This window comes from Scyliorhinus torazame, chromosome 29 (assembly GCF_047496885.1).
Source record: "Scyliorhinus torazame isolate Kashiwa2021f chromosome 29, sScyTor2.1, whole genome shotgun sequence".
NCBI lineage: Eukaryota > Metazoa > Chordata > Chondrichthyes > Carcharhiniformes > Scyliorhinidae > Scyliorhinus > Scyliorhinus torazame.
The window spans coordinates 30206339-30220516 of NC_092735.1; the positions used below are offsets into that span (position 1 = coordinate 30206339).

General features: G+C 47.3%; 1 protein-coding gene across 1 annotated transcript in view; it reads left to right on the forward strand.

The window, feature by feature from the left end:
* ruvbl2 (RuvB-like AAA ATPase 2) overlaps window positions 1-12111 on the forward strand; it is a 37438-nt gene extending 25327 nt beyond the window's left edge. The window contains exons 13-15 of the mRNA XM_072492306.1: window positions 1016-1145; window positions 2276-2390; window positions 11930-12111. Of these exons, the coding sequence (XP_072348407.1) occupies window positions 1016-1145; window positions 2276-2390; window positions 11930-11955 (271 nt within the window). The 3' untranslated portion in view covers window positions 11956-12111. The remainder of the gene's footprint in view (window positions 1-1015; window positions 1146-2275; window positions 2391-11929) is intronic.
* Window positions 12112-14178: the final 2067 nt, after the last annotated feature.

Consider the following 14178-nt stretch of genomic DNA (forward strand, 5'->3'; position numbering starts at 1 on the left):
GTGACGCACAAGTACCAGGCAATGACCATCTCCTACAAGAGAGAATCTAACCATTCAATGACATTACCACCGCTGAATCCCCCACTATCAACATCCTGGGGGTCACTATTGAGCAGAAACTGAACTGGACCCAGCCATATAAATACTGTGGCTACCAGAGCAGTCAAAGGTTAGCAATCCTGCGGTGAGTAATTCACCTCCTGACTCCCCAAAGCCTGTCCACCATCTACAAGGTACAAGTCAGGAGTGTGATGGAATACTCTCCACTTGCCTGGATGAGTGCAGCTCCAACAACACTCAAGAAGCTCAACACCATCCAGGACACAGCATCCTGCTTGATTGCTCCCCCTTCCACAAACATTCAATCCCTCCTCCACCGACACAAACAGTGTCTGCCATGGTACAATCTATAAGAGGCACTGCAGGAACTCACAGAGGTTCCTTAGGCAGCACCTTCCAAACTCATGACCACTATCACCTAGCAGCAGATACCTGGGAACCCCACCACCTGAAGGTTCCCCTGCAAGTCACTCCCCACCCTGACTTGGAAATATATCACCGTTCCCTCACTCGCTGGGTCAAAATTTGTGACTGTCAGATATTAAGCCCATGTCAATTATTAATCTCCGTAGCACAACATAGTCCAAAGAAACTGTGGAGAAATAACATACAGGGTGAGCATAGGGAGCTTCTTACCACCTGCTCCATCCTGTGGTTATAATTCCAATCCCTCCATTTTAATTCACAGCACAAGTTGTCTGGGAGAATTGAGCCAACTTTTTCCCTTTAATTCCTTCAGACTGTTGCATAGCCTGTCTCCCATTCTGTAACCCAGCTTAAGGTCAGTTGCTCAGCGTTACAGCGGACCCTTGGGTTTGTATATGTCTGCTTATTTGAGGTACAGCGAACTGATGGTTAAGGAACAGAACTGAATTTGGGCTGCAAAGGAAATTGCGATTGTGCTAAAACAAAGATAAATTGGCAGCTTGTGGTTGTTTTACTCTCCTGTGTACAGGTGCGAAGAGGAGGATGTGGAAATGAGTGAGGATGCATACACAGTCCTGACACGGATTGGCCTGGAAACATCACTCCGGTACTCCATCCAGCTGATCACCGCTGCTAACCTCGTCTGCAAGAAACGCAAGGTAAATCGTGAGCGGGCATGCTTCCTAAATGTTCAATTTCCTGTCTTGAACAAAATTTTTAAAAATCCTTTGTGTCCTCTCGTATTCATCGAGATGAGATAGTGCTGGCCGGCCAGCCAGTGTCAGCATCGAGCAACCCTGGGTCAGCTAGAGACGGTTAGACGCCAAGGAAAACATTTCCTATTCTCCCACCAACAGTGTGCCTTGGCCCAAGTGCCGAAGCGAGATTATCCCTTTTACTGTGACAGCCTTCCATTTGACACAGTAGGTGGGATTCTCCATTGCTGCGGCTAAGTGCCGGCTCGAATGGCGAATCCGCGGGGGGTCTATGCGAAAAAATTGGCGCAAACCCCACACCGATTCCGGCAGGGGCTAGCAGCGGCGTCGACCAAAGCTCCCGCGCCGAGAATGGCCAGGTCCCAGCTCTGCATGCACGCACAGCTGACGATCTGCAGCCACACAACATGGCGCCGGCCGTGCGCTGACCCGACCCGCAAACTGCAACCGCACAGCCCACCCCCCTGGCCACCCCCGCCAGTCGTTCTTCGTCTTCCACCGCCCCCTCCCACACCCTCCAGCCCTCGTTGAAGTCCCCCCCCCCACCCCACAAACCAGTGGCACAGATCCCAGCCGAGTGTGGCAATGCCGGGCACAGTCCGCAACCGCCACACCGGGTTCACTATTTGCGTGAGGACACGTGTCCCCACCGTCGGGAACTCGGCCCATCAGCAGCGGAGCATCGCGAGTGGGCCGGCCGATAAAGCGCCTATGGCATTGCGACTGCGCACGCCATGCATCACCATGACACCATTTCGGAGGGCGCACAGACTCGCAAACCGGCATTGGCCCCAATTTGATTACAATATCGGCGTCGCGCAACGGAGAATCCCGCCCAGCATTCTTCACGTTGTCTTGCTGCCAAAGTAGTGCAGAATTAGGTGCTGGAAGATTGCAAAATCCATCTCAGTTGTGCTGTGCAGACAACTTACTTCTCATCCATGAATCTGGACTCAAACGTCAGAGGCGCAAACCCTCCATCTCACTCACTGCTTGACGTTCCTCTCTCATCTCTCACAGATTTCTCATTTTAGTGCCAGTAACTATTGATTTCCTCATTTTGTTTCCACCAGGGGACAGAGGTGCAAGTGGATGACATTAAACGGGTTTACTCCCTCTTCCTGGATGAGTCGCGCTCAACACAGTACATGAAAGAATACCAGGATGCCTTCATGTTCAATGAAATAAGTGAGTTCAGTTTAGCAGCGCGTTATGAATAAGGGGAAATTCTGGCTGCAGCAATTTTGCCAGAGGGGATATTAGCAGCCACCTCTCCGCTGAAGTCCGGAGCGTATGAAATGTTGTCTGGTGCTTGCAGCCGCAATACTTTGCAGTAGCAATAATCCCACGAACAACATTAACGTGGGCTTGTTTGCCCCCTCTCCGATCATTCCTTGTGTGGTTAAACATTCCTGATGTTAGCCTTCCATTAGGAGAAAGGCAACAATGTTCTCTTGTTGCCTTTCTCTTATGGCATTGCGACTGCGCACGCCATGCATCACCATGACACCATTTAAAGCAGCGCGGAGGGCGCGCAGACTCGCAAACCGGCATTGGCCCCAATTTGATTACAATATCGGCGTTGCGCAGCGGAGAATCCCACCCAGCATTCTTCACGTTGTCTCGCTGCCAAAGTAGTGCAGAATTAGGTGCTGGAAGTGCTGCTTTGTTCTTTATACGGCAGTATGAAGTGCTGAGTATTTTGGCCACGGGTGGTGTCATGACCGGTACAGGCTTGGAGGGCCGAAGGGCCTATTCCTATGCTGTATCGTTATTTAATTGTAATTTATTTTAGAACTAATTATGTACTTGTTCCCGGAGAGTGGGCAGCATTGGCCAAGGTGGCGCGATGCCCATCACGAGTTGCCGAGTCGGTGAAGGTGGACCTAGCCCTTGTGGTGGTGATGATGCTCGGTTCGGAAGTCCAGGGTTTTGATCCGGTGACTGTGCAAGATGCCTGTCTGAGGCAAAAAGCCAGTGATGTTCTCTGGTACTGCTGCTCTCAGCCCTCTTGTTGGCAAAGTCCATGGGGCTGTGAGGTGCTGTTGATGTAAGCTTAGGGGGTGGGGGGAAGCTGGGGGGTGAACAGTAGCGGGGGCACCAATCGAGCAGTGTGCTCAGTTCAGAATGGTGTCAGTCTTGGTGAGTGACACTGCAGCTGCACCCACCTAATGGGTTGTGAGTGTTCAGTCGAGCATTTGTAGATGGCGGGAAGACCATAAGACATAGGAGCGGAGGTAAGGCCATTCGGCCCATCGAGTCCACTCCACCATTCAATCATGGCTGATTTCAACTCCATTTACCCGCTCTCTCTCCATAGCCCTTAATTCCTCGAGAAATCAAGAATTTATCAACTTCTGTCTTAAAGACACTCAACATCCCGGCCTCCACCGCCCTCTGTGGCAATGAATTCCACAGACCCACCACTCTCTGGCTGAAGAAATTTCTCCTCATCTCTGTTCTAAAGTGACTCCCTTTTATTCTAAGGCTGTGCCCCCGGGTCCTAGTCTCCCCTGCTAATGGAAACAACTTCCCTACATCCACCCTATCTAAGCCATTCATTATCTTGTAAGTTTCTATTAGATCTCCCCTCAACCTCCTAAACTCCAATGAATATAATCCCAGGATCCTCAGACGTTCATTGTATGTTAGGCCTACCTTCCTGAGGTGTGGGGCCCAAAATTGCTCACAGTATGGCTTCATCTGCAGAAAGTGCACCCAACTGGAGCTCCTCACAGACTGCATGGTTCAGTTGGAGCAGCAATTGGATGCACTTAGGAGCATGCAGGTGGCGGAAAGCATCATAGATCGCAGTTATGTAAATGTGGTCACACCCAAGGTGCAGGCAGAGAAATGGGTGACCACCAGAAAGGGCAGGCAGTCAGTGCAGGAATCCCCTGTGGTTGTCCCCCTCTCGAACAGGTATACCCCTTTGGATACTGTCGAGGGGGACAGCCTATCAGGGGAAAACAGCAGCAGCCAGAGCAGTGGCACCACAGCTGGCTCTGATGTTCAGAAGGGAGGGTCAAAGCACAGAAGAGTAATGGTAATAGGGGACTCTATAGTCAGGGGCACAGATAGGCGCTTCTGTGGACGTGAAAGAGACTCCAGGATGGTATGTTGCCTCCCTGGTGCCAGGGTCCAGGATGTCTCCGAACGGATAGAGGGCATCCTGAAGGGGGAGGGCAAACAGGCAGAGGTCGTTGTACATATTGGTACTAACGACATAGGCAGGAAGGGGCATGAGGTCCTGCAGCAGGAGTTCAGGGAGCTAGGCAGAAAGTTAAAAGACAGGACCTCGAGGGTTGTAATCTCGGGATTACTCCCTGTGCCACGTGCCAGTGAGGCTAGAAATAGGAAGATGGAGCAGCTAAACACGTGGCTAAACAGCTGGTGTAGGAGGGAGGGTTTCCGTTATCTGGACCACTAGGAGCTCTTCCGGGGCAGGTGTGACCTATATAAGGACGGGTTGCATCTAAACCGGAGAGGCATAAATATCCTGGCCACGAGGTTTGCTAGTGTCACACGGGAGGGTTTAAACTAGTATGGCAGGGGGGTGGGCACGGGAGCAATAGGTCAGAAGGTGAGCATCGAGGGAGAACTAGGGAATAGGGACAGTGTGGCTCTGAGACAGAGCAGGCAGGGAGAAGTTGCTGAACACAGCGGGTCTGGTGGCCTGAAGTGCATATGTTTTAATGCAAGAAGTATTACGGGTAAGGCAGATGAACTTAGAGCTTGGATTAGTACTTGGAACTATGATGTTGTTGCCATTACAGAGACCTGGTTGAGGGAAGAGCAGGATTGGCAGCTAAACGTTCCAGGATTTAGATGTTTCAGGCGGGATAGAGGGGGATGTAAAAGGGGAGGCGGAGTTGCGCTACTGGTTCGGGAGAATATCTCAGCTGTACTGCGGGAGGACACCTCAGAGGGCAGTGAGGCTATATGGGTAGAGATCAGGAATAAGAAGGGTGCAGTCACAATGTTGGGGGTTTACTACAGGCCTCCCAACAGCCAGCGGGAAATAGAGGAGCAGATAGGTAGACAGATTTTGGAAAAGAGTAAAAACAACAGGGTTTTGGTGATGGGAGACTTCAACTTCCCCAATATTGACTGGGACTCACTTAGTGCCAGGGGCTTAGACGGGGCGGAGTTTTTAAGGAGCATCCAGGAGGGCTTCTTAAAACAATATGTAGACAGTCCAACTAGGGAAGGGGCGGTACTGGACCTGGTATTGGGGAATGAGCCCGGCCAGGTGGTAGATGTTTCAGTAGGGGAGCATTTCGGTAACAGTGACCACAATTCAGTAAGTTTTAAAGTACTGGTGGACAAGGATAAGAGTGGTCCTAGGATGAATGTGCTAAATTGGGGGAAGGCTAATTATAACAATATTAGGCGGGAACTGAAGAACATAGATTGGGGGCAGATGTTTGAGGGCAAATCAACATCTGACATGTGGGAGGCTTTCAAGTGTCAGTTGAAAGGAATTCAGGACCGGCATGTTCCTGTGAGGAAGAAGGATAAATACGGCAATTTTCGGGAACCTTGGATAACGAGAGATATTGTAGGCCTCGTCAAAAAAAAAAAGGAGGCATTTGTCAGGGCTAAAAGGCTGGGAACAGACGAAGCCTGTATAAGGAAATATAAGGAAAGTAGGAAGGAACTTAAGCAAGGAGTCAGGAGGGCTAGAAGGGGTCACGAAAAGTCATTGGCAAATAGGGTTAAGGAAAATCCCAAGGCTTTTTACACGTACATAAAAAGCAAGAGGGTAGCCAGGGAAAGGGTTGGCCCACTGAAGGATAGGCAAGGGAATCTATGTGTGGAGCCAGAGGAAATGGGCGAGGTACTAAATGAATACTTTGCATCAGTATTCACCAAAGAGAAGAAATTGGTAGATGTTGAATCTGGAGAAGGGTGTGTAGATAGCCTGGGTCACATTGAGATCCAAAAAGACGAGGTGTTGGGTGTCTTAAAAAATATTACGGTAGATAAGTCCCCAGGGCCTGATGGGATCTACCCCAGAATACTGAAGGAGGCTGGAGAGGAAATTGCTGAGGCCTTGACAGAAATCTTTGGATCCTCACTGTCTTCAGGGGATGTCCCGGAGGACTGGAGAATAGCCAATGTTGTTCCTCTGTTTAAGAAGGGTAGCAAGGATAATCCCGGGAACTACAGGCCGGTGAGCCTTACTTCAGTGGTAGGGAAATTACTGGAGAGAATTCTTCGAGACAGGATCTACTCCCATTTGGAAGCAAATGGACGTATTAGTGAGAGGCAGCACGGTTTTGTGAAGGGAAGGTCGTGTCTCACTAACTTGATAGAGTTTTTCGAGGAGGTCACTAAGATGATTGATGCAGGTAGGGCAGTGGATGTTGTCTATATGGACTTCAGTAAGGCCTTTGACAAGGTCCCTCATGGTAGACTAGTACAAAAGGTGAAGTCACACGGGATCAGGGGTGAGCTGGCAAGGTGGATACAGAACTGGCTAGGTCATAGAAGGCAGAGAGTAGCACTGGAAGGATGCTTTTCTAATTGGAGGGCTGTGACCAGTGGTGTTCCACAGGGATCAGTGCTGGGACCTTTGCTCTTTGTAGTATATATAAATGTTTTGGAGGAAAATGTAACTGGTCTGATTAGTAAGTTTGCAGACGACACAAAGGTTGGTGGAATTGGGGGTAGCGATGAGGACTGTCAGAGGATTTAGATCGTTTGGAGACTTGGGCGGAGAGATGGCAGATGGAGTTTAATCCGGACAAATGTGAGGTCATGCATTTTGGAAGGTCTAATGCAGGTAGGGAATATACAGTGAATGGTAGAACCCTCAAGAGTATTGAAAGTCAAAGAGATCTAGGAGTACAGGTCCACAGGTCATTGAAAGGGGCAACACAGGTGGAGAAGGTAGTCAAGAAGGCATACAGCATGCTTGCCTTCATTGGCCGGGGCATTGAGTATAAGAATTGGCAAGTCATGTTGTAGCTATATAGAATCTTAGTTATGCCACACTTGGAGTATAGTGTTCAATTCTGGTCGCCACACTACCAGAAGGATGTGGAGGCTTTAGAGAGGGTGCAGAAGAGATTTACCAGAATGTTGCCTGGTATGGAGGGCATTAGTTATGAGGAGCGGTTGAATAAACTCGGTTTGTTCTCACTGGAACGAAGGAGGTTGAGGGGAGACCTGATAGAGGTCTACAAAATTATGAGGGACATAGACAGAGTGGATAGTCAGAGGCTTTTCCTCAGGGTAGAGGGGTCAATTACTAGGGGGCATAGGTTTAAGGTGAGAGGGGCAAGGTTTAGAGTAGATGTACAAGGCAAGTTTTTTACGCGGAGGGTAGTGGGTGCCTGGAACTCGCTACCGGAGGAGGTGGTGGAAGCAGGGACGATAGTGACATTTAAGGGGCATCTTGACAAATACATGAATAGGATGGGAATAGAGGGATACGGACCCAGGAAGTGTAGAAGATTGTAGTTTAGTCGGGCAGCATGGTCGGCACGGGCTTGGAGGGCCGAAGGGCCTGTTCCTGTGCTGTACATTTCTTTGTTCTTTGTTGGTTCTTTGTATTCTAAATGGGGCCTAACTAATGCTTTATAAAGCTTCAGAAGTACATCCCTGCTTTTATATTCCAAGCCTCTTGAGATGAATGACAACATTGCATTTACTTTCTTAATTACGGACTCAACCTGCAAGTTTACCTTTAGAGAATCCTGGACTAGGACTCCCAAGTCCCTTTGCACGTCAGCATTATGAATTTTGTCACCGTTTAGAAAATAGTCCATGCCTCTATTCTTTTTTCCAAAGTGCACGTGCCCACGTTGAATTTCATCAGCCATTTCTTGGACCACTCTCCTAAACTGTCTAAATCTTTCTGTAGCCTCCCCACCTCCTCCATACTACCTGCCCCTCCAGCTATCTTTGTATCATCGGCAAACTTAGCCAGAATGCCCCCAGTCCCATCATCTAGATCGTTAATATATAAAGAGAACAGCTGTGGCCCCAACACTGAACCCTGCGGGACACCATTCGTCACCGGTTGCCATTCCGAAAAAGAACCTTTTATCCCAACTCTCTGCCTTCTGCCTGACAGCCAATCGTCAATCCATGTTAGTACCTTGCCTCGAATACCATTTTATTTTACTCCGCAGTCTCCCGTGAGGCACCTTATCAAAGGCCTTTTGGAAGTCAAGATAGATAACATCCATTGGCTCTCCTTGGTCTAACCTATTTGTTATCTCTTCAAAGAACTCTAACAGGTTTGTCAGGCACGACCTCCCCTTACTAAATCCATGCTGACTTGTCCTAATCCGACCCTGCACTTCCAAGAATTTAGAAATCTCATCCTTAACAATGGATTCTAGAATCTTGCCAACAACCGAGGTTAGGCTAATTGGCCTATAATTTTCCATCTTTTTCCTTGTTCCCTTCTTGAACAAGGGGGTTACAACAGCAATTTTCCAATCCTCTGGGACTTTCCCTGACTCCAGTGACTTTTGAAAGATCATAACCAACGCCTCCACTATTTGTTCAGCTTTCTCCTTTAGAACTCTAGGATGTGGCCCACCTGGGCCCGGAGATTTATCAATTTTTAGATCTCTTAGTTTCTCTAGCACTTTCTCCTTTGTGATGGCTACCATATTCAACTCTGCCCCCTGACTCTCCGGAATTGTTGGGATATTACTCATGTCTTCTACTGTGAAGACTGACGCAAAGTACTTATTCAGTTCCTCGGCTATTTCCTTGTCTCCCATCACAAAATTACCAGCGTCATTTTGGAGTGACCCAATGTCAACTTTTGCCTCCCGTTTGTTTTTAATGTATTTAAAGAAACTTTTACTATCATTCCTAATGTTACTGGCTAGCCTACCTTCATATTTGATCCTCTCTTTCCTTATTTCTCTCTTTGTTATCCTCTGTTTGTTTTTGTAGCCTTCCCAATCTTCTGACTTCCCACTACTCTTTGCCACATTATAGGCTTTCTCTTTTGCTTTGATGCATTCCCTAACTTCCTTTGTCAGCCATGGCTGCCTAATCCCCCCTCTGATAACCTTTATTTTCTTTGGGATGAACCTCTGTACTGTGTCCTCAATTACTCCCAGAAACTCCTGCCATTGCTGTTCTACTGTCTTTCCCACTAGGCTCTGCTCCCAGTCAATTTTCGTCAGTTCCTCCCTCATGCCCCTGTAGTTACCTTTATTTAACTGTAACACCTTTACATCTGATTCTACCTTCTTTCTTTCAAATTGAAGATTGAATTCTACCATATTATGATCACTGCCTCCTAAGTGCTCCCTTACTTTAAGATCTTTAATCAAGTCTGGCTCATTATGTAATATGTTCTATTACATAACACTAAGTCCAGAATGGCCTGTTCCCTCGTGGGCTCCATCACAAGCTGTTCCAAAAAGCCCTCCTGTAAACATTCAATGAATTCCCTTTCCTTGGGTCCACTGGCAGCATTATTTACCCAGCCCACCTGCATATTGAAGTCCCCCATGATCACTGTGACCTTGCCTTTCTGACATGCACTTTCTATTTCGTGGTGCATTTTGTGCCCCCGGTCCTGACCACTGTTAGGAGGCCTGTACATAACTCCCATTATGGTTTTTTTGCCTTTGTGGTTCCTCAACTCTACCCACACAGACTCCACATCATCTGACCCTATGTCGTTTAGTGCTATTGATTTAATTTCATTCCTAATTAACAAGGCAACCCCGCCCCCTCTGCCCACCTCTCTGTCTTTTCAATAGGTTGTGAATCCCTGGATGTTTAAATGCCAGTCCTGAGCCCCCTGCAACCATGTCTCTGTGTTGCCTACCACATCATACCTGCCAGTCACAATCTGGGCCACAAGCTCATCTACCTTGTTCCGTACACTGCGCGCATTTAAATATAGCACCTTTAATTCTCTATTGACCGTCCCTTTTTGTTTTCTTAGTGTGATGGACCTTGGTTTACTGAGCCTTTCCATACACTGTGTCATATTTTGTGGGATGGGGACTATCGTAACCTCTCCTGAGTTCTGTCTTTTCGTGCGTTTTTGTATTCCTAAGCAGCTACGCTTCCCACTGATTACTTCACCTCTTGGTTCCCTGACTTTCCCTTCCCCCCCAATCTTTAGTTTAAAGTCCTATTGACCACCCTATTTACTCTTTTCGCCAGAACACTGGTCCCAGCTCGGTTCAGGTGGAGACCATCCCAACGGTATAGGTCCCCCCTGTCCCAAAACTGATGCCAGTGTCCCATGAAAAGGAACCCCTCATTCCCACACCACTCTTTCAGCCACGTGTTAACTTCCCTTATTCTTGCCTCCCTATGCCAATTTGCACGTGGCTCGGGCAGTAATCCGGAGATTATGACCCTTGAGGACCTGTTTTTTAAATTTGAATCCTAGCTCTTTATAATCTCTAAACAGGTCCTCTTTCCTAGACTTACCTATGTTGTTGGTACCGACATGGACCACAACAACTGGATCCTCCCCCTCCCTCTCCAGTATCCTTTCAAGCCGGTCAGAGACTTTTGAGTATTCGGGGTGTGAGCCACTCGTCACACCGTAACCAGCATCCACCCTCCTCTTGCAACCGCAGGGTGAATGAGAGTCTAGTTAAACTCCAGTTAAACTCCAGATCAGCTCCAGGAGGGAGGTGGTTGAAAATTCAAAAGAGGAGATTGATTTGTGTCTTTCTGGAGGTTATCATTGCCTGGCACTTACTGGACAGAGAATAGACAGGAAGTAGATTTTCCCCATGGCAGTGGAATAGCCACGGGCATCGATTTAAGGTGAGAAGTGGTTAAGATTAGATCAGATACAGCACAGAGATCCCTCTGCTCCCATCTCTGTATCTTCTCCCCCAACCTAAAATGAGTTTCCCCCCCACTGCACTAGTTGCCCTTCCTTTGCTATCTCGTAAGCTCTGAACAAGCTCAGTTAACAACGGATTAGGCAGAGTTTGGATTTAATGCACTAGGACATAGATTGAGACTGCCTAGATATCGAGCCAGCAGACAAAAAGCCATGATTCACTGGAGTGATGGTAGATTGTTCAGCGTTCCCCAATTTTGATTCGGTGTCTAGTTTAGTGGCAAGCGAAAAGACCATAAGACATAGGAACAGAATTAGGCCACTCGGCCCATCGAGTCTGCTCCGCCATTCAATCATGGCTGATATTTTTCTCATCCCCATTTTCCTGCCTTCTCCCCATAACCCCTGATCCCCTTATTGATCAAGAACCTATCTATCTCTGTCTTAAAGACACTCAGTGATTTGGCCTCCACAGCCTTTTGCACAAAAGTGTTCCACAGATTCACCACCCTCTGGCATAGAAATTCCTCCTCATCTCTGTTTTGAAGGATCGTCCCTTTAGTCTGAGATGGGTGTCTTCTGCTTTTAGCTTTTCCCACAAGTGGAAACATCCTCTCCACGTCCACTCTATCCAGGCCACGCAGTATCCTCTTAAGTTTCAATAAGATCCCCCCCTCATCCTTCTAAACTCTAACGAGTACAGACCCAGAGTCCTCAACCATTCCTCATATGACAAGCTCTTCATTCCAGGGATCATTCTTGTGAACCTCCTCTGGACCCTTTCCAAGGCCAGCACATCCTTCCTTAGTCACGGGGCCCAAAACTGCTCACAATACTGCAAATGGGGTCCTTCAGAATAAGGAACTTTGGATCCATTGCCTGAATGCAGTTTTATATATTTACACTTCTCTATCCTTTTATTCTTTTGCAGAAGGTGAATCGATGGATACCACTTAAACCTTGGTGACGTGATTGCTTTTAATGATTGAAAGTTATGAAGATATTTGTTAAAATGGAGACCTGATCCTTTTGTTGATTTGTCGCATATTTTTATTTTTCCCCATAGTTTTTTTTGTACAATAAATTCTGAAAAGTTTGAGTTTTGCATTGAAATTTGCTGCGGGGTTTTGCTTTTGGTAGTCTGTACGTTGTTAGCACAAAGAACATTACAGCGCAGTACAGGGCCTTCAGCCCTCGATGTAGCGCCGACCTGTGAAACCACTCTAAAGCCCATCTACACTGTTCCCTTATCGTCCAGATGTCTATCCAATGACCATTTGAATGCCCTTAGTGTTGGCGAGTCCACTACTGTTGCAGGCAGGGCATTCCACGCCCTTACTACTCTCTGAGTAAAGAAATTACCTCTGACATCTGTCTTATATCTATCTCCCCTCAATTTAAAGCTATGTCCCCTCGTGCTAGACATCACCATCCGAGGAAAAAGGCTCTGTCCACCCTATCCAATCCTCTGATCATCTTGTATGCCTCAATTAAGTCACCTCTTAACCTTCTTCTCTCTAACGAAAACAGCCCCAAATCCCTCAGCCTTTCCTCATAAGATCTTCCCTCCATACCAGGCAACATTTTGGTAAATCTCCTCTGCACCCTTTCCAATGCTTCCACATCCTTCCTATAATGCGGCGACCAGAATTGCACGCAATACTCCAAATGCGGCCGCACCAGAGTTTTGTACAGCTGCAACATGACCTCATGGCTCCGAAACTCAATCCCTCTACCGATAAAAGCTAACACACCGTATGCCTTTTAACAACCCTCTCAACCTGGGTGGCAACTTTCAGGAATCTATGTACATGGACACCGAGATCTCTCTGCTCACCCACACTGCCAAGAATGTTACCATTAGCCCAGTACTCTGTCTTCCTGTTATTCCTTCCAAAATGAATCACCTCACACTTCTCTGCATTAAACTCCATTTGCCACCTCTCCGCCCAGCGCTGCAGCTTATCTATGTCCCTCTGTAACTTGTAACATCCTTCCGCCCTGTCCACAACTCCACCGACTTTAGTGTCATCTGCAAATTTACTCACCATCCTTCTACGCCCTCCTCCAGGTCATTTATAAAAATGACAAACAGCAGCGGCCCCGAAACAGATCCTTGTGGTACACCACTAGTAACTGGACTCCAGTCTGAACATTTCCCATCAACCACCACCCTTTGTCTTCTTCCAGCTAGCCAATTTCTGATCCAAACTGCTAAATTACCCTGAATCCCATGCCTCCATATTTTCTGCAGTAGCCTACCGTGGGGAACCTTATCAAACGCTTTACTGAAATCCATATACACCACATCAACTGCTTTACCCTCATCCACCTGTTTGATCACCTTCTCAAAGAACTCAATAAGGTTTGTGAGGCACAACCTACCCTTCACAAAACCGTGTTGACTATCTCTAATCAAATTATTCCTTTTCAGATGATTGTACATCTTTTCAATTATAAACCTTTCCAAGATTTTGCCCACAACAGAAGTAAGGCTCACTGGTCTATAGTTACTGGGGTTGTCCCTACTCCCCTTCTTGAACAAGGGGACAACATTTGCTATCCTCCAGTCTTCTGGCACTATTCCTGTAGACAAAGATGACTTAAAGATCAAAGCCAAAAGCTCAGCAATCTCCTCCCTAGCTTCCCAGAGAATCCTAGGATAAATCCCATCCGGCCCAGAGGACTTAACTATTTTCACCGTTTCCAGAATTGTTAACACCTCCTCCTTATGAACCTCAAGCCCTTCTAGTCTAGTAGCCTGAATCTCAGTATTCTCCTCGACAACATTGTCTTTTTCCTGTGTGAATACTGACAAAAAATATTCATTTAGCACCTCTCATATCTCCTCGGACTCCACGCACAACTTCCCACTACTGTCCTTGATTGGCCCTACTCTTACCCTAGTCATTCTTTTATTCCGGACAAATCTATAGAAAGCTTTAGGGTTATCCTTGATCCTACCTGCCAAAGATTTCTCATGTCCCCTCCTGGCTCTTCTTAGCTCTCTCTTTAGGTCCTTCCTAGCTAACTTGTAACTCTCAAGCGCCCTAACTGAACCTTCATGTCTCATCTTTACATAAATCTCCTTTTTCCTCTTGACAAGTGTTTCGACTGCCTTAGTAAACCATGGTTCCCTTGCTCGACCACTTCCTCCCTGCCTGACAGGTACATACTTAT